Genomic DNA, 19,645 nt, shown 5'->3' with positions numbered 1-19,645 from the left:
CTTGGAAGGCTGCCTTACATGTGTCAGTATTTTAAGATTATTTTCAGTTATGGTGACAGCAATAGCAACAGGCTACAGTTGGTGATAACAGTGATGTTGGATCCGTACTTTTGTTAGATGAGCAGTCTGTGCCTGGAGTGGAAGTTAAGGCTCATCCCCACTTCTCAAGTGTTCCTGATTAAACACCCCTTTACATCCCTTCCTGGACACCAGTAGCTGCATCCACTTTTGCAAATGGAGGCCCATTGCCTCCCTTTCTCTTGCACAGATGAGACTATTTTTTCCACCAAACCCAGCACTGTCTACTCTGAATGGCAGTAATGCTCCGGGATTATTAAGAACAGGTCTTTTGTATCATTTGGGATCCTTTTAACTGAAGACATGAGGGAATGAATCTGGGACATTCTGCATGTAAAGCAAGGACTCATGGCCAATCCCACAGAGCTATGGCCCTCATTCTGCTTCCCCAAGCCAATTTGCATGGGTTTGCTTAGGAAGAGAGCCCAGGACATCTCCCACCCAACATGAAAATAATTCCACTAGATTCAATTCAATTCATTTTATTAAACGGTCACAGACCAGATTAACTCGTACAGCTAATCAGCGAAGCATCACATCAGAAAAAAAAGGACAATTTCAATACAGATTAGGCCATAACAGCAATTTCAAATTAGACAGCATGAATAAAATTAAGTATTTGCCTTCGCCTGCATGTTGACATTGGAAAGCTCTTGTTTCCTGCGCCTAATAGCGGCTACACAAAATTTAGCAACATTGGTCGTGATTTCAGGAACCTTATCTTCTACCAAGGCTCTCATACATTGGAGTTCTGGCTCATTTTTAAGCTTTTGTAGAACTGGGACAATAAAGGTCAGGCGTAGATCCTTATAATAATTACAGTGCAGCAGTACATGCAAACTTCCACTAGATTAGGGATAGCCTTCCAGTTGTTGGGCTTCCCAACTCCACAGCCCTAGCCGACATTGCCAGTTGCCAGGAATGACAGGGACTGTAGCCCAATTGCACATGTAGGGCCACAGGTTCCCCTAGTTTAGGGGAATCATTGGCATTTGGGGTGTGAAAGGTCGTGGGTTCACTTCCGAGACATGCCCAGGCAATTAGGGGAGAGAGTCTAAGCTCAGTGGGATTGGCAGAAGGTCCAAGCTTCACTCTCTCTCCTCCTCTCCAGTTCAAGGACAACAAGCCTGAGTTTGCAGAGTGCTTGTACCACACAAAATGGAGCTGGGAATAAACCCTCCCTTTAAACATCCATCCTGAAGGCACCAAGACCCTGATAATTGAGGCTTTGGGTATGTGTATCCCCATTCAGTCTAAAACGTAGCACATGCATTCAGAGCACAGAAGCAAGTGTACTAGGTTTTAGTACACACTGTCACTCCTGTGCCTTGCAGTGTTTGAAATTAGCCAGGCGCCAGGTGCATTTTGCTCCTGGCTTTCAACCACTTGTGACCAAAATGAAGATGCCTGGGTTCTAGGATGGCGCCTGCCATCTCCACCATCTGGGGATCGTTGGATCTGGACTGTTTTCACACACTAATGCCCCATCCTGTAGAATTCTATCTATTTTATGTGCTCAATCGGGATGATTTTCTGGAACCCAGTTGCTTTTTCTGTGCAGCATGAGCAAGAGCAGACACCATTCAGAAAAAAGAGGTGGGAATAGGCCAATATATATATATATGGACTGTCCCTGGATCAAGTGATGGTTCTTCTTGTAAGTTCTCAAAGTTCTTAACCTAGCTCAAGGTTGTCGTCTGAACAAGCCAGACATTTAACCGAGAATCCATCACAGTCAGTCCATCATTTGAAAAATAAGACTTGAGAGCCGTCTTGCCCCAAAATGGCAACTAGACATTCTGTTTTAGCAACTGCAAACTTGGTTTATGAAGCCATGTGGCGCCTATCTTATAGATCTGAGTTTCTAACATTGGCTGCCTTGTGTACCCCAAGGTATGCAACTGCCTGCTTCTGGGTGTGCTGTCCCTGGGCAAGAGGGAAGAGGAGAAGGCGGAAGGTAGAAAACCCCTCCTATTTTGCAAGAGTTCGTTTTCTCACCCAACCAGCCCCTTCACTTGCCCTTGCTGCAGATGAGTCTTCGAGGCACGGATGCAAGGCAGATCACAAAATCCCTTGGCTAAGCAAGAATGTGTCCACTAATAGGCGATAACGGTGGGGGCGACATGAGGTGAACTTACGTGATAGGAAGCTGTGAGCACTGTGCTACTTCTAATTAGTGCATTAGGTATGCAGAGGCAGTATGCGAGGAATCACAGGTGGGGAGAGCGCTGTTGTGTTCATGTCTTGCTTGTGGGTTTCCAAGTGGCATCTGGTTGGCCACTGCGAGAACGGATGCTGAACTAGACGAGCCTTTGGTCTGAACCAACAGGGGTCATCTGTTCCTATGCAGGTGAGGACAAGGGGAGAACATTTGGGGTATCATATGCCTGCTATTTCTAAAAGGGGGAAATACATGGCAGAAGGAGAGAAATAAGGAGGAAAAGAAAGTATTGCATACTTGGAGGCTTAGGATTGGAACAGGATCTAATTCCAGCATTTCTTTGTGGGATTCTCTGTCTTTGCATTGAAGAAATGTAATAAAATGGACCTGCCCAATGCACAGAGATGCTGCGAGAATGAATGAAATTGTCTGAGAATATAAATCGCTTTGCCTACTCAAAGGTGTCATAAAAACTACATGTATTAATTTTGTTTAATGAGCATCTAATGTGACACACACAAACACACAGCCAGCTTAGAGACATGAGTATTTGATCATTATTTATTCTGTGGTGAAATGTACATTGCATATGTAAGATTCTCCCCAAGGGAGAATTGTAAAACACATACACAGACACTCACACTCCTCACACTCACACGTGTGTCCTCACTGAAGCATGGATCCGACCTCAAAATTTTCATCTGTTCATTTATTTTGAACAATGGACTTTTAATTATTGATGGTAATAACTTCATAATGCAGCACTAAATGGACTGTAGGGAACACTTGAAAAAATAATGTGATGCTGGTAATGGAAGGAAGGCCTTGCTACAGTGCCCTTTTGAAAATTAAATAATTGAAACAGGCATATACACAGATCTGTTCATGGATAGTGCTTTCCTGAACCCCACAATTCCATCATGGAGGCATCTAGGTAAGCTATCAAACCTTAATCAGTGGTTTTCTAACTCAGCTTCTTAACACATCTCCTTTACTCCAGTCGTACTGCAGTGCATGGCTTTCTACACTGGTTGTTGCAATAGACCCCAGAGGTGAGAAACCTGTGGCTCTGCAGTTTTTGCTGAACTCCAAATCCCATTAGCCCCAGCATGGCAATGGTCATGGATGTTGGGTCCTGTAGTCCAACAACATGTGGTGGACCACAGGTTCCTCATCCTTGCCATAGACCTTTACACGGATTAGCTGCTGATAACTAAAAATCCGATTTCTCAAAATCAAATCAATAGGCCACATTTTAAAGTCAATAAGTTGTGGTCCTTGACAATACCCATATAGAAGTACCGTAAGTCTCGCTGAAATCAAGAGCGTTTACTTTCCAGTATGCAGCTATAGGTACGCATACAGAATCCAAACTCTGGTACAAAGATTGCTGCAAATGGAACATTTTTACTAGCTTTGTCTGGGTTTAGGAACAGTCCTTTGGCAAATTCTGGATGTTAAAGCACTACTTGTATGGCAAGACTCAATTCTTGCTTAACATCCAGATTCTAAATTCATTTCGGTTAGATCCAAGTAACGGCTAATCTGCTTACTTTATATATATTTTTAATTGTTAGGGTTTATTGCAACTGTATCCTTGCAATCTGATCCCGTTTACTCAAAAGTAAACCCCAGAGTATTCAGTGGGGGCATACTTGCAAGTAAACGTGCATAGGACTGCAGCTGGAAGCTCCTCTTGTCATAACGTCTTGGATCAGCTTCAGCCAGTGGTGCTTCGGTGTGGAGCCAGGAGATTTGGAGACGTTCAGCCTCCTACATTCTTGCTCAGCACTTAAGGAGAGCACTTTCCTGCTGGATTAGGCAAAAGCTCCATCAAATCCAGCATCCTGTTTTCCACAGTGGCCAGCCAGGCGCATCTGGAAGACTTTAAGCAGGGTATGGAGGTAATAGCCTCCTCTTGCCATTGCTCCACAGGCACTGAAAGGTATTGATGGACCTATCCTTTTCGGCCTTCTTGATTAATAACGTTCTGCAGATAAATAATGGCAATACCACTTTGAGAAATGGCAGCACCGTCTTTCCTAGAGGACGCACAATTAGGTAAATTGGATAAAGCTGTATGTGAAATGTGTCTCTCCTGATAAACCCAAGGAAAGCACCCGCCAGTTAAATACATGCAGCTACTGACACAGTCAAAACCTAGAAACCATATGCATAGCTGTCAACCGTCCCTTATTTGGCAGGAAACTCCCTTATCCCAGCGCCGTTTCCTGGTGCTGTCCCTTATTGATGATGTCCCTTAAATTTCCCGGGTTTCAAAGGAAGCAGCTCCCCTCCCTCCCTCCCTCCCTGCCGGCCAGGGAGGAGGGAGGCTCCAACTGTGTTGCTTGGCTGCGTTGCTCACCCAATAAGGAGTCTAAGAACGACTGCGGGGTGGAGCTTGCATGCCTTGTGCCGATCAAATCGGCCGCGTTGCCTGGGGACTCGCCTTTGCTCAGTGCTTCCCAGCGGAAAGGTGACGGTGGTTTTCCTTGCTGCATCCCCTTTGCCGGGTTGCTGCGCTGTGGGAACCACCGCTTGAGGCTTCGTTTGGCTGCTGGCTGGGCTTTCTCCCTTTGGCTCTGAGGGGCTCAGAAGTTGAACATACCTGTGCTTGGAATCGGATGGATACGTCATCGACGGCCCACTCACCCTTGCCGGGGAAAAGGTCTGTCTGGAGCAGGGGCACATGGTGGGGGAAAAGGAAAGGAGCTGGTTGAGTACAATGGCGGGCGGCGATCTCGTGTGAGGGGGTGCTTTTGGATTTGTTTTGGAGGCTCCCTCGATTGACTGTTATGGGGGGAAGGGAAGGAGCTGTTTGGCTAAAATCCCTTATTTTGGCGGCTGATCCCTTATTTTCAAATCTGTAAGTTGACAGTTATGCATATATCAAGCGTAACTGAGCTGTAGAAAAGACTTGACAACCTGAAAAAAGGACAATGCACACACTTTTGTAAACCAAGACACTCTTTAATAAAAAATATATTTTTAAAAAAGTGTACAGTAGTTAGGAAGGTGAGCGCAGGCAGGTCTGCATTCTAACATAAACTCACCAAATTCACAGATCCTGATTAAATGGATTGGAATGTGGTCTGCTTTGGAATCTGGTTTGAGAGTTGTCTTTTAGATTCTTCTACCCTGCCTCGGTTTTTCCAGGTCATAGGTCACTTGGAACAGCTGGAAAGGTGTTCTAAGGGAGCAGACATCTTTTCCCCACCTCATACAGTTTACCTGGAAGGGATGACAGGTCATCACAGGTATTTGGGGCCACATTTTTACACATATATGACAGTTCCTGCACTTTCCAGCTAAAATGGGAAGGAGGGAAGGGAAAGAGGCAGCCTCAGGCTAAAATGTTATTATATTTTTTCAAAGAATTTTGTGTGGAATATATATATATAGAGAGAGAGAGAGCTGCATGTGCAAGTGGTATATCAGTATGTGAAATTGTCATGGAGAGAATTTAGACCTGGCCTCGTCTAAATTCAGAGATCATTATTACAGGTATTTATCTGGTTGATCTTTAGATTAACTGGAATTATGTAGGGTCACTCTCGCCCTGTTTCTCCCTCTGACACACACACTGCTTTTTATTTTATTTGGGTGAGGTTGTTGATTATTCTGTTGATGGATTTAATTGGATTGATGAATCTATAGTGTTCATATTTTAATGAGAGGGATTGTTGCGTGTGCGCCTGTGTGCGCTGTTCTTGTAAGCTGTCCTGAATGCCCTTTTGGGGTTGAAAGGGAAAAGCAAACAGCACCGGCAGGTCTGGCCCTACCATAAGGCAGAGTGGCAGAGTTGCCTCAGGTGGCAGATGTCAGGGGAAACAGCAGAAGCCTCCTGCCTACAACTGTTGCTGCTGAGCTTACCTGTATGTGCCGCACAGCTTCTCATGCACCTCCTAAACTAGCCTGCTGACCCCAGTCTGCTACTGTATGTGGAATAGTGGAAGGGGGATCTTGTGCTTTGCCTCAAGCAGCAACATGTGTTGGGACAGTCCTGAGCACTAAAGTCACTTGCTGCATGCACCCCTTTCCTGTCAGAGGGTATGTGATGGCACTTTTCACCAGGCACATTTCACTTCTATATGGTTAACAGTGTTGGAAACTCAGATACAGTGGTACTTAATTCGTTCCAGAGGTCTGTTCTTAACCTGAAACTGTTCTTAACCTGAGGTACCACTTTAGCTAATGGGGCCTCCCGCTGCTGCTGCACCGCCGCCACACGATTTCTGTTCTCATCCTGAAGCAAAGTTCTTAACCTGAGGTACTATTTCTGGGTTAGCGGAATCTGTAACCTGAAGCGTATGTAACCTGAAGCGTATGTAACCCAAGGTACCACTGTATATCATCTAGGTGCCACATGGCTCCTTAAACCAAGGTTGCAGTTGCCAAAACAGAATCCTTAGTTGCCGTTTTGGCATAAGATGGCTCTCAAGTCTTATTTTTCAAAGGATGGACTGATTGTGACAGATTCTCAGATAAGTGTCTGGCTTGTTCAGACAACAACCTTGAACTAGATTAGGAACTTTGAGAACTTGAAGAAGAAAAGTCACTTGATCCAGGGACAGCCCACACACACACACACATATATATATGGGCCTATTCCGACCTCTTTTTCTGAATGGTGTCTGCTCGTGCGGCGCAGAAAAAGCAATTGGGTTCCAGAAATTCATTGTGCGATTTTGAAAATATAACTGATAGAATTCTACAGGAAGGGGCATTAGTGTGTGAAAACAGTCCAGATCCAATGATCCACAGATGGTGGAGGCATCAGGCACCCCCCTGGCACCTAGGCATGCATCCTTATTTGGTCGTAAGTGGTTGAAAGCCAGGTGCAAAATGTGCCTGGCGCCTGGCTGATTTTGAACACTGGATTAGAGATAAAGTATGAATGATAGGATGTGGGTGGTGCTGTGGGTTAAACCACAGAGCCTAGGACTTGCCAATCAGAAGGTCGGCAGTTCGAATCCCCGCAACGGGGTGAGCTCCTGTTGTTCTGTCCCTGCTCCTGCCAACTTAGCAGTTCCAAAGCATTTCAAAGTGCAAGTAGATAAATAGGTACCGCTCCGGCGGGAAGGTAAACGGTGTTTCCGTGCGCTGCTCTGGTTTGCCAGAAGCGGCTTAGTCATGCTGGCCACATGACCTGTACGCCGGCTCCCTCGGCCAATAAAGCGAGATGAGTGCCGCAACCCCAGAATTGGCCACAACTGGACCTAATGGTCAGGGGTCCCTTTATCTTTACCTTTATGAATGATAGTGGCACATTCACAGGGCCGGCCCAAGACCCTTTGGTGCCTGAGGCAAGAAGTGCCACCGATGCTTCCCCTCTTTCTCAGATCTAGGACCACACCCCGGTGGAGTGGGTGTAGTATGTCACTTGAGGTGGGTTAACTCAGGTCACCGCTTGGTGTGCCAGCCATGCTAGTGCAGCAAGCTAGCTTAGGGCTGCAGGGCACACCCTTCTAGCCCTTTTTTGCCCCTCAGAATTTGCTGCCTGAGGCAGCTGCCATACTCTGCCCCATGGGAGGACTGGCCCTGCAAATCCGTGCTCCCCAGGAGACATTGTAGACGAGAGGGTCCTGTCCATTGGTAGTGTTTCATTGATTTCAGCAAAGCCTGGCATTCTCAATATCATGTCCCAGGGTTGCTGCACTAGGGATGTATGCTGAAAACGGCTTTGTGTGCAGGAAGTCACAGGTTCAATATCTGGCATCCCCCAATCAGCGTAAACAGCAGACAGATGGACCGATGGTCTGACTCACTATAAGGCAGCTTCCTATGATTCTTATAACTGTTCTAGTACAGTACAAAGGTATGCACCCAGACTGGAGTCGTATATACAGTAACTAGAAGGTTAGATGCTCTGTTGGTTTGTTGCACAAGGCCAGGTACTATCTGGCACAGAGATTAGCACCTCTAGAATCTTGGATGTCCAAGTTGCAAGTCCTTGTCATTGCAACCCCTCAAAGCATCCCCCCCCAAAAAAAATCTGTCCCTTTTTTATCTGCCTTTCCACTGTTGACAGTTCCTGTGATATTTGAAAACCTGAATGATAGAAACAGATTATATTATGAAGAACTGAGGAGATGTATGCAAATATCCTTAATCTGCATAATATATCACGATCACACAGAACTGTGTATAACCAAAATGCAACAGGACAAAAGACAGATGGAAGGGAAGTCCTGAGCAATGATACAGTAGATGAACACTTACTATTTATGCCTAAGCGCTGTAACAGCCTCTGCTTTACTGGCCACAGCAAGGAATAAGGTAGCATCTAGATCAAGGGAAGTAATAGTGCCACTGTATTCTGCTCTGGTCAGACCTCACCTGGAGTACTGTGTCCAGTTCTGGGCACCACAGTTCAAGAAGGACACTGACAAACTGGAATGTGTCCAGAGGAGGGCAACCAAAATGGTCAAAGGCCTGGAAACGATGCCTTATGAGGAACGGCTAAGGGAGCTGGGCATGTTTAGCCTGGAGAAGAGGAGGTTAAGGGGTGATATGATAGCCATGTTCAAATATATAAAAGGATGTCACATAGAGGAGGGAGAAAGGTTGTTTTCTGCTGCTCCAGAGAAGCGGACATGGAGCAATGGTTCCAAACTACAAGAAAGAAGATTCCACCTAAACATTAGGAAGAACTTCCTGACAGTAAGAGCTGTTCGACAGTGGAATTTGCTGCCAAGGAGTGTGGTGGAGCCTCCTTCTTTGGAGGTCTTTAAGCAGAGGCTTGACAACCATATGTCAGGAGTGCTCTGATGGTGTTTCCTGCTTGGCAGGGGGTTGGACTCGATGGCCCTTGTGGTCTCTTCCAACTCTATGATTCTATGATTCTAGGAGTAGGAATTAAAGAACTGGATCAAGTTCTGAGAGAGGCCATGCTCCGACAATCTTTTGTTCAGATGCACTCTTTCAGACTTCTTTTTAATTTGCCCAATGCTTTCCTGACCAATAATAATGATGATGATGATGATGATGATGATGATGATGATAATACTCCACCAATCATTTACTGTGACTGTTCTGTCATTTAAATGTATTATTTCTGGTGTTGTTGCATACTTATTTTTTGCTTTTTGTACATTGGCTAGATATTTTATAGCGTGAGCAGTTTATAAATCTTCGGAAATAAATAAATAACATAAAGAGCCAGTGTGGTGTAGTGGTTCAGAGCGGTGGACTCGTAATCTGGTGAACCGGGTTTGCTTCCCCGCTCCTCCACATGCAGCTGCTGGGTAACCTTGGGCCAGTCACACTTCTTTGAAGTCTCTCAGCCTCACTCACCTCACAGAGCGTTTGTTGTGGGGGAGGAAGGGAATGGAGAATGTTAGCCGCTTTGAGACTCCTTCGGGTAGTAATAAAGCGGGATATCAAATCCAAACTCTTCTTCTTCTCTTGTGGTACAGTCAAGTGGGAAAAAGAGCACAAAAATGCTGATGCATTGGCAGGAACATCATAATTCCACTTACAGGTATGCAAAGCTTTGCATAAGCACCCACAGAATTAGAATCATGCACCTTGATTTTCCTTGCACCAGCTGCTTGCGCAAGAAGAATCACCCTTGGGGCAGTGAAATTTTAAATGTCAAACTCTACAATTCATAAATCGATTCACTCGATAATCAGTGCAAGATGAAACATTTGCAACAATCTGATTTTATCAACCAACATTTCTTTGGCATTCCAGATATTATGTTCTCTGATAAGTGCTTTTATTGGAATCTGCAGGGGACAGAGAGAAATCTTAGGCCATGAAGCAAATGATGTTGGTATTGATATCAGCAGACAATTTCTCCATGTGTGTGAGGAATATTAAAAAAATCCAGGGAGCAAGAGATGAGAGGCTTCATCCTTGAGATCAAGGGGCAGGTGGTCACCAGAAAAAAAGTGTTAGGCTCACCACTGATGACCTGGCACCCATGCTGGTTGATCTTTGTGTATGTGGGAGTTTGGGTGGCCAGCTTTGCAGAAGGAAGCCCTCAGTTTGGAGGGCTTATCAGGGGGCAGCCCTCTATCTTCTGTCTTTGCAAGGCTGCTTACGTAGTTTGAGTTCAGTTTTAAGATAAAGTGCAATAGGAAGGGAAAGCAGGGAGGGCCTTAAATTTGCCCATCAACAGCCCCAGATTGAAGAGCCACACAGGGTGCCTGGTTCAGCTTCCATGCTATAGAAATATGCATTGAATTTCTATTTTATACTAATTTTATGCAAATACACATACATACACATTCTCTTTTTTTGGGTGATGTGTAAACAAGCACTAGTTAACTACCGAAGCTGTGCAATGTGGTGGCCACTAGTTTAGACTGTTTGAAAAGAGAACAAAGACAAATTGATCGAATACAATGTGGCTACTACAACAGTAGGAGAGGAAAACAACCTTTGAGTTTTGCTGCTGGGCTTCCTGGAGGCAACTGGTTGATTACACTGCTGTTCAGCTCAGTTTCTGCTTTCTGGCGTCCCATAGGCATACTGCCTCCGCCCATGGAATTGGAATATAGCCATTGGGTCTGATAGCTTTATTGTCCGTGAACTGGTCTAATCTTCTAAGGGTCCCATGAGTCATTGAAACGTGTGCTCTCAGCCCAGATGGGCTGTCCTTATACTACCAGTGCTCCCCAGGGAATGGGATTCCACATTCTTGCTCCCTTGCTGGATAGCACTGCGGGCAAATTTCCTTTCCTCATTTCTTCTTAAAGCCCATCTTAAGCCTTTTTGAATCCATTGTTTTCTCTCTGTGGGAACAGTGAACAACTTGCTTTCCTCCTTCTTTCTGACATCCTTTGAAATATTTATGTCTCGTCAGCATATGTCCTTCTTTCCGCCATTTTATTTTCGCAAGACTGAAACCTTAGATTCCCAGTTCCTTTAAGGCTGCTGTCACAGGACCTGACTTCCAGACCGTGCCTCAGAATTCCCTCTCTTCTAGCCTTCCTGAAGTGCCCAGATGTTTGCTTTTTAAACCTCCCAGAGGTTTAGCCAAATTTTACAGTCTTCGTTCATGGTGCAGACGTCTTCCTCTGGTCCCCCATTATCTGATTATTCAGTTGATTTTATTTCCTTTCTAAGTGAACAGTTTGGTTGTTGGGGTAGCAATCAGGAGGAGATATGCAACACCTTACCATCGACTCAGGGCAAGGACAGCTGCGAGATAAATTAAAATGTGAGCAGCACATTTTCAAAATGTTCCCATTTCAAAGCTGCTGTTTGGGTAGCAGGACCAGGAAGGACACAGTTAGAAAAAGTCGCTAACCCAGGCATACACCACTGTTATGGGCCACTTCCCTATTTGGCTAGCATTGGTCACCACCACCCAAATGGCTACATTTTACTTGGAATTAAGAAATGCTGTTCAAATGTCATTGGGACTGGACCCCTGGGGTAACGGCTCTTTATTTTAACATAGTAATGCAGGGGTTTCCAAACTGTGCTCCATGAACTTTCAGGGGCCAGCAAGCTTCTTTCACACTATGTCAGTAAAAACTGAATTTAAAGATCACACAGCATCTAGTACAGCATATTGCAATTGCTACACCAGGCAGAGAAATCTTTTAGTGATCTGCTAAGACCCTCAGCAGTTTTCAAGTGGTCCGTGGTGTTGTGGAGTTTGGGAATCCTGAAGTTGGTGGGTTTATTTTCCTTGTGTCAAACCCCTTTGTTTTCCTTATGTCCAATGGGTTGTTTGATCTGTTCACTCCAAGGAAAACTTGTAAGCGTGTGTGCGGCCATAAAGGATACTCACTGTGGGTTGAGCAACTTCCACTCATGATGAATGAACCAGATGCCCCGTTTGAAAGGACAAGTCCCCACAATTGCACAAAGAACACTGTCATGTAAGAGCGATTCCCCCTTGCTTCACAGCCTAACCAAGAGGCATTGTGGTTCAAGTATTTGTAGCTCCTCCTAGTGTGGGTTCCACACAGGTAGCATGAGAGGTCCCATCAAAGGCTGTAGCAAGAATCTCTGTGTGATTGAGTTGGATCTTTGCCCCATGGTTAAGGAATATTCCAGCTCTCCATTGAGGAAATGATGTGGGTGTGCCCAAGGAGTTCCTCTGGACCCTTGTGAGTCTTTGCCCGTATTTACTTTATGCCTTTACTTGGTGTTTTCTTGAGTGAATCCCAAGAATTCCATCATCGCTTCCCATTTCATTTGTGCCAGTCAAAATAACCGTGGAGTAGACTGAAGACTCCTGCAGCTATAAGGCTCATAAAGTGGCCCTATGCAGTGCCATAACATCACACCCAGATTTATTTTATGTGTTTATTAAATTTGTATACCATCCTTCATCCATAGATCTTAGGGGCAGTTCACAACATAAAAATACAAGATTAAAACTTTGGTCAATGACTGGGGTTGGGGTTTTTTGCAGGGAACAGGTATTTAGATTACAGCAAGGGCAAAGGCCTCTTTAAACCTGTCCTTCCTCAGTGTCAAAAGCAATCCACTGACTGGGAGTAAATAGGGACAGCAGATTTTGAGGGTGGGAGTCAGTCTTTATATAATTTGATGGCTAGGCTACAATTGGTTTATTGGTTTGTGGTTGTTCTTAATTTTATTATTTATTTTGTGGTTTTTATATTGTGATTTTATGTTGTGAACTGCCCTGAAATCTATGGATGAAGGGTGATGTTGTTGTTGTTATTAAATTTCTCATAAGGTAAGGCCCTGCACTTTTTAAAATGGCTTGTCCCATTCATTTCCTTGCATTGTGTATTTGTGTAGTGTTGGAAATTGATTATAGGATTAAACCTCCCTATCTCCTGGGAGACATTGAGAATCTCAGGTGGCAGAATGGTCCTGCAGGGCGTAGTTGACCTGATTAGAGTTCTGCTAGTGTGGCCTTGGGCAAAATCGCTCTGCCTTTCTCTATGATTGCTTGCTCTGTTGGCTTTATAAGGTTGGAGGTGAGGTTTATCGGTGATGCTATAATTGCAGATGAAACGTGCTTCAACTGACTGGTATTGCATGCTTGCTCTGGATAAACTGCAGAAATAAATATTCCACTGTCTCATGCTTAGCACTATCAGCCAATTAAATAAGTTTTGGTTGATTAATCATATGATGTTTAACTGATTAATCTATTAATAAGTCAAATTTAAACACATGGGCATATTACCAAAACCTCATTATAGATGCCTTTTTTAATATGCCAAAGGAGCTAATGGAAAAGAAGAAGAAGAAAGCTGCCATTCTTTGTTAGACGGGACTGGTCATCTTTCCTTTTTTTCTTATCTGTTACAGTAACAAACCAGAGCTAAAATATCCTTAAAGCAAACAGGTAATGCCTTCGCAGCCTTATCAAATAAAATTACTCCCTCTGATGAATCGAGAAAAACTTTAGCCAGCTGATCTGCCAGTTAAAGGCTGCAGCCTTACTCGTTTTGCAGTTGTGTGTCCTCAGACAGTCCAATATGCAGCACCTCTTCACACAACCATTTGATTATGGGGGTGTTGTATTGCTTCCACCCTTCCTCAGTGTGGCATCTCCTCACAACAACCCTGTGAGGTAGGTAAGGCTAGAAGATGGTGACTTGCCCAAGGTCATCCAGTGAGCTTCATGGCTGAGTGGGGATTTCAGCCTGGGTTATCCCAGCAGTCTGCTCGCTACACTACAGTAATAAACTCCTGTTAAGGTGGTGTTAATCTTAGGTGTCTTCAGTGGCGCCAGAGCTAAGAGGGGTACGGAAGGCAAACTAGACCTCTTAATGATGGTGATGACTGACTCCATGCGGCTATAGCTGCATCGTAATGATTTGGCCCCGTAGGGGATCGTTGGCTTCAAGGAATATGTTGAGTCATCATTCCTTATTCAAGGGGTCCTTGCTAGCCAGTTGTTTTCTGCTGTAAGAATTGTACATGAAAAAGCATTTTGTGTTTGCATGTGCCTTTCTCTTATTTGCTGAATATATCTGTATCGTCTCTGTTTGTTTCTACAAGTTAGTCCCTCTGTGTCTGGTGCACGAAGCAACGGGATTATTTCTGCACCTAAAAAAAACCTCTGCCCATCCAGCAGTTAGACGGCTCCCTTAAGTGGCAAAGCTCGTGTGCTCTGTTGTATTTCAGTCTGCAGTGCTGCAGTGCCGTTGCATCAGTGCACAGCTTCTAGAATTCCGCTCCCCTTCCTTCGGAGCGAAAAGCTCTGAATCGTCAGTCCTGAATCACGGTTTAATTCTCCTTCCTGTTTCTCCGGCAAAGGTGTCAAACTACAGAGATGGGGGGGGGGGGCTCTGCTTGTGCATCTCTGTGTGTGTTTGTTCTACATAGGAGCACCAGATGCAGACAAACTCTGTTTTTCTGACTCACACTTATTATTTGGTCTGACAGCACGTCATACCTGGTTGGCGGCCTCTTTGCTGGGGACACTGTGCAGTCCCTGCAGAATGCAAACTTATTTCTCTAGACTCATCCTTCAAACAAATATGTCTTTGTTTGCTTTTCATGATGCATGCCAAAAAGAAGAAATTTTCTTAGTAGCATCTCTGTTTTTAAAATCTTACGTATTTCCTTACTGGCAATGGAATTTGGTTGGCTTTTGGAGGGGGGGGGAGGAGAAGGTTTGCATTAAATTCAGTTTGATTTTAAAAAACACCTACCGGTAGTTTTGGCTTCATATGCATAGGTCCCTATTGAGATCAGACATAGGGTTGCCAACTGATCAGTAAAAAGCCTGAACTGCTCTTGTCCTTGGAGCAGAAACCTTATCTGCAGAAATCGGCAGCAGATGAAGTTTTTTGCTGCATGAAGATAAGGATTATCATCTTCTGCTCATGTCTGCAAGATCAGCCTGCTGTTAACCCCAACCTGTGCAGTTAAGGCATAGAAACAAGCATTCTTTTTAATGGCAATCCTAGAAAAGGTATTCAGCTAGCCACTTCTCCTCCCCCCCAGTAAATACTTGCATGTAATACATAATACAGGAGGTTTCAACAATGCAGGAGGTTGTTGCATTCAGGTTTTGCCTGGTACTGTATGGATGCCGAATAGTGAGAATTATTTGCCATCTATCCATCTTTTTTGGCATGGCCATTCTTTCCCTGATTTCCAAGGCTTGTAAACTCAGGATCCCTCTTGCACCCAAAGCAAGATGCAGGTCCCTAGACTAGAGCTGGGGAACCTGTGGCCTCTAGATGTTGTTGGACATTCTTGGCCATTGGCCATGCTGGCTGCAGCTGGTGGGAGCTGGAGTCTTTAATGATGTTTGGAGGACCATAGTTTCCCCATGCCTGCCCTAGCCAACAAATTAAACCCATAAAATCTTTTAAAGGTTAAAAATCAAAGCATTACTGGTCCAAATTTTACATGGGACACATGGTTTCTTTTACCTGTATACTCTGATCTTAGCACCAATACTTGTGGCTTCCAATGGCATGAGTAATATGAAGAGATTGTGTGGCTTTTTGTGGCCTTGTGTGAACAGTATTGTACTGTTCAAGGGAGAAGTGAAAAAGAAGGTGCTGAGTTAGGATAATCTGCTAGTTTAAAATGCTAGCTGAATCTGTGGATGGCAGAGATTGATTTCTTGCTTAGCGGCCTATAGGATTTCAGGCAGGCAGCTTGACGGAAAGGGAAGAGGAGAAATATACTAGAGCAAATCAGCCAACGTTTGAAGATATTTCATATAGATATGGGTTCCTCCTCAGTCCCCATCTCCATCAAACTCACTAATCCCTGAAATGTATTTTAACATTGGCATTCAGAAAAGCTCCATCACATGCAGATGTTAGCATGTGGTGCATGTGCATTTGTGTCAGGGCCAAAAATTGTATCCTCCTGCCATTACTTCAACATAAAAGTAATAAGAATAATGTTTAAACCATTGATTGACATACATTCGTGCCAAAATTATAGTGTTGGGGTTTTATTGTTCTAATGTTGTATTGACCATGTTCAAACATCATGGTAAGCCATAAACCATGGTTTACCATGTATGAGTTGATCCCACCCTGATTTTTGCTGCCTGCTAGCACTGGAAGGAATCAAACCAAGGTCTTTGACTTAGAGTTACTTTTGAAAGAGGGATTGTGGTTTGTTTCATTTTCAGCAAACCATGATCTGAAGCCAAGGCTTGTTTTGGCTTACTGATTGTGCTTTGTTGGAGTGAAGCAAACCATGCTCATTGTTTTGAACATAACACTAAGCCAGTGGTCATGGCTTGTTTCCTCTGTGTACTAGCAGGGAGAAGCAAAACAACCCATGTAGGGGCATTCATAGTGAATCATTAACTGTGGTTTACAGTGATGGGCCACTGGTTTTGTGTGCTGAACTGTTGCATGCAAAGCTGAAGATGCCTACCTTAATATACTTTAAAAAGAGATGGGTTCATGTGTGGAGCTTTGGTTAAATCTGACACAGTGGTGCTCAGTCTTTCTGCTTTCAGGGAAGTGTTTCCAAATTGAGGACCACACAGGCATTTGCCATGGAACTCCTGTGCATTGTGGTGAATTCTGGGGCATGCTTGATTCATGTTGGACTCTGGTTAAGCTTGTTGGGCCCATACAACTGGGACTACAACACAGAACATTGCTAATCCTACCCTGTAGCTAGACACTGTCCTGGAAGATCAGGGTAACTTGTCCATCATTAGGCATCTTCTTATTAAGGAATCTGCTCTTGCAAACTTTGCCATGTTTCTCTTCAGGCATTAGCGGTTCTTAGAGAAACACCAGTGAACTTTTGGCATCACAAAATGAAGCTGCTCAGAAGGAAAACAGTAATAGGAGGACCATAGGATTTAAAAGTTCTGGAGTGGTTGGCCAGTTTTAATATTAAAAGGCTGTCTCCAGAAGAGGTAGAGTTGTCAGGGTAGTACTAAGTATCATAAAATACAGTAAGTAGTAGAGAGTTCATCCATGTTATCTGCCATTTTACATGAGTTCTATAATGGACCAGTGAACTTGACAACCTTAAGTAGTTTAAGACAGGGATGGGGAACCTGTGGCCCTCAAGATGCTCTTGAACTACAGCTCTTATAATCTCTGAGCATTAACCATGTTGGCTGGGGCTGATGGGAGTTGGAGTCCCAGGACCGCGCTAGGCCCCGAGACAGTCCCAATGGTCGTCTGGCCTTGTGTGACCTTCTCGTGGCCGCTCATCCTCCCCTCGTGAGCAGGAGACCAAAGACAGCAATGATAAGAGAGGGGGGGAACAGGTGGGTGAGGAAGGGGTTAGCAGCATGGAGGGTGAGGGAGGGAGGTGCAGGATGGTGGCGGAGGTGCCCCAGTGGTGATGGTGGGGTGTCTGGGTTTTTGATCCCCGGAATATGGCAACCCTCAACAACATCCAGTGGGTACCATGTCAGCTAGCTCTGGTTTAAGTGAGATACTTGGGAAATGTGTTGAGCTCATTGTCTCAGGCAGCTTGAGACGATGCAAATGGTGAATGGTAAAACCAATGCAACAGTTGTGGTATCTCAGTGGGGATGTGGCTCAACAAGACTCATTCATTCTTCCCTCCAAAAATACTCAATTCACCCACCAGTATGTTGAGGATTTGACTTGTGACCGTCTGTCCTATTCTCTCCTCTACAGAGCTGACCTATCCCGGGCGCATCATAACTAAATAAGTTTCTGCAGGATGAAAAAATGGCAGGGCGGCTGCTTGCACCACCAGGCCCTGATAGTTTTCGACCTTTCACTCCGGAATCTCTGGCTAACATCGAGAAGCGCATCGCAGAAGATAAGAAGAAGAAGCGCCCTAAGCAAGACAGCAGTCACAGAGATGACGACGAAGAGAGCAAACCAAAACCAAACAGTGACCTGGAGGCAGGGAAGAATTTGCCTTTCATCTATGGGGATATCCCAAAAGGCCTGGTTGCTGTGCCACTGGAGGACTTTGACCCTTTCTATTTGACGCAGAAAGTGAGTCACCAAGACCCAGCCTATTAAAAACTCAAGTCTTTTTTGTCCCCAGGAGGAATTACAGGTTTGGGGTGGCAAGAGTCTCTTGCTGCATATGAAAGGGGACCTTTTTCTGTGGGCTTTTCAAATACGAATCTTCTCTTCATTTTTTTCAGGTTTGGGGAAGAAATGTGTCTGATCGTTTGTTGGGGTAGCTGATAGCTCTGCAAAATCTGCACACAGCTCGACACATAGCTTAAGTAATTCTGGAAGTCAGCACATCTAGTAGGGAGGAGGCAGATAAATAAGAGGGGGGAGTGGCAACAGATACTGAGAAAAGGAGTGGCAGTCAGTCCATCTCAGTCACAAAAGAGAAAAACCATGGTGTTTTAGGTCCGGTGTCTCCCAGGCCAATTAGCACCATTTGGAGACTTGTCTTCTATCCATGGTGACTTTTAAAAATTCGTCTTGGACAGAGATGAAATGTATCTAGACCTGACAAAGAGATAGGTGTGGTGTGCCACCATATAATCCAGAACCTGATTTACTTAATTGCATCAAATGCTCCTGAAAGGTTATTGGATCTGGGTTTGTGGTAGTGATGGGACATTTCCTCCATCCTTTCACTGCCTCAGTGTACCATTTAGACTAATAAAAGACCATCACCACCATCACATATTGAGTATAAGCCTCAAAGTGGTTGTGGGACTTGACAGCCCGATTCCCTCTAAAGTGGAAGGGGGTGGGTCTTAAAACTTTGCCATAATGCTTTGCGTGGAAAATTAATGATGCACATTGAAAGCCCTTCCATTTTACTTTACCTAATATACTCTTAACAGTTTTGTTATGCTCTCAGTCAAGAAAGCAAAAGAGCTTGTTTCACAACCGGCTCCTATGTTGTGCTTCCTTTAACTATATGTACAACTGGTACCATAAATGGAGGTGGTTGTGTGATAACCAATAGCCTGCTCAAAAGCATGAGCCTTTTGCATTTTATGAAGCCCCTGCCAATGAGCATAAGAAGAACTCTGCTAGATCAGGCCAAGAGTCCATCTAGTCCCTCTTAACTTCTCATGGAGGGGGCACATGAAGAAGGGCCTCAGATGCTTATTGCAAGCCAGGGAGCCAAGTGGGCTCTACAAAGCAGGAGAGGGCATTCAGATGATCATGTCAGTGGCCCAAGCCATCCAGATGTTCCACAAGTTGGCCAGGGTTTCAACAGGAGCACCAGTCATATCAGCAGGGAAATCCCCCAAGGTTGTCTGAAAACCAATTGGAGCCATCAGCTTCTGAGGTAGACTATCCTCATAGGTCCCCTGCCTCTGCAGAGGTAGAAGGATGCTGAGAGCCTAAATCTCAACAGGAAGTGACCTGACCATGACAAGGGACTGTTGTCAATAAACCCCACTTTCAGATCACCCTCTTCCTGCCCAGCTGAGAAAACAAGGTCCACATATGTTGGGCCAATGATATGTTGGGTCATCATGGCAGCCGTGAAGTCTTTAGCCATGGCAGAGCTAATGGCTTCGGCATGGATGTTGAAGTCCCCCAACACTAG

At 44.7% G+C, this 19,645-nt stretch overlaps 1 protein-coding gene across 1 annotated transcript in view; it reads left to right on the top strand.

The window, feature by feature from the left end:
- SCN8A (sodium voltage-gated channel alpha subunit 8) overlaps window positions 1–19,645 on the top strand; it is a 110,245-nt gene that overhangs the window by 11,035 nt on the left and 79,565 nt on the right. The window contains exon 2 of the mRNA XM_079965330.1: window positions 17,779–18,108. Coding sequence (XP_079821456.1) covers window positions 17,833–18,108 — 276 coding nt within the window. The 5' untranslated portion in view covers window positions 17,779–17,832. The remainder of the gene's footprint in view (window positions 1–17,778; window positions 18,109–19,645) is intronic.

This window comes from Podarcis cretensis, assembly GCF_951804945.1.
Source record: "Podarcis cretensis genome assembly, chromosome: 2".
Taxonomy (NCBI): Eukaryota; Metazoa; Chordata; class Lepidosauria; order Squamata; family Lacertidae; genus Podarcis; species Podarcis cretensis.
The sequence above is the reverse complement of the archived record's forward strand: the minus strand, read 5'-3'. Positions and strand labels throughout refer to the sequence as shown.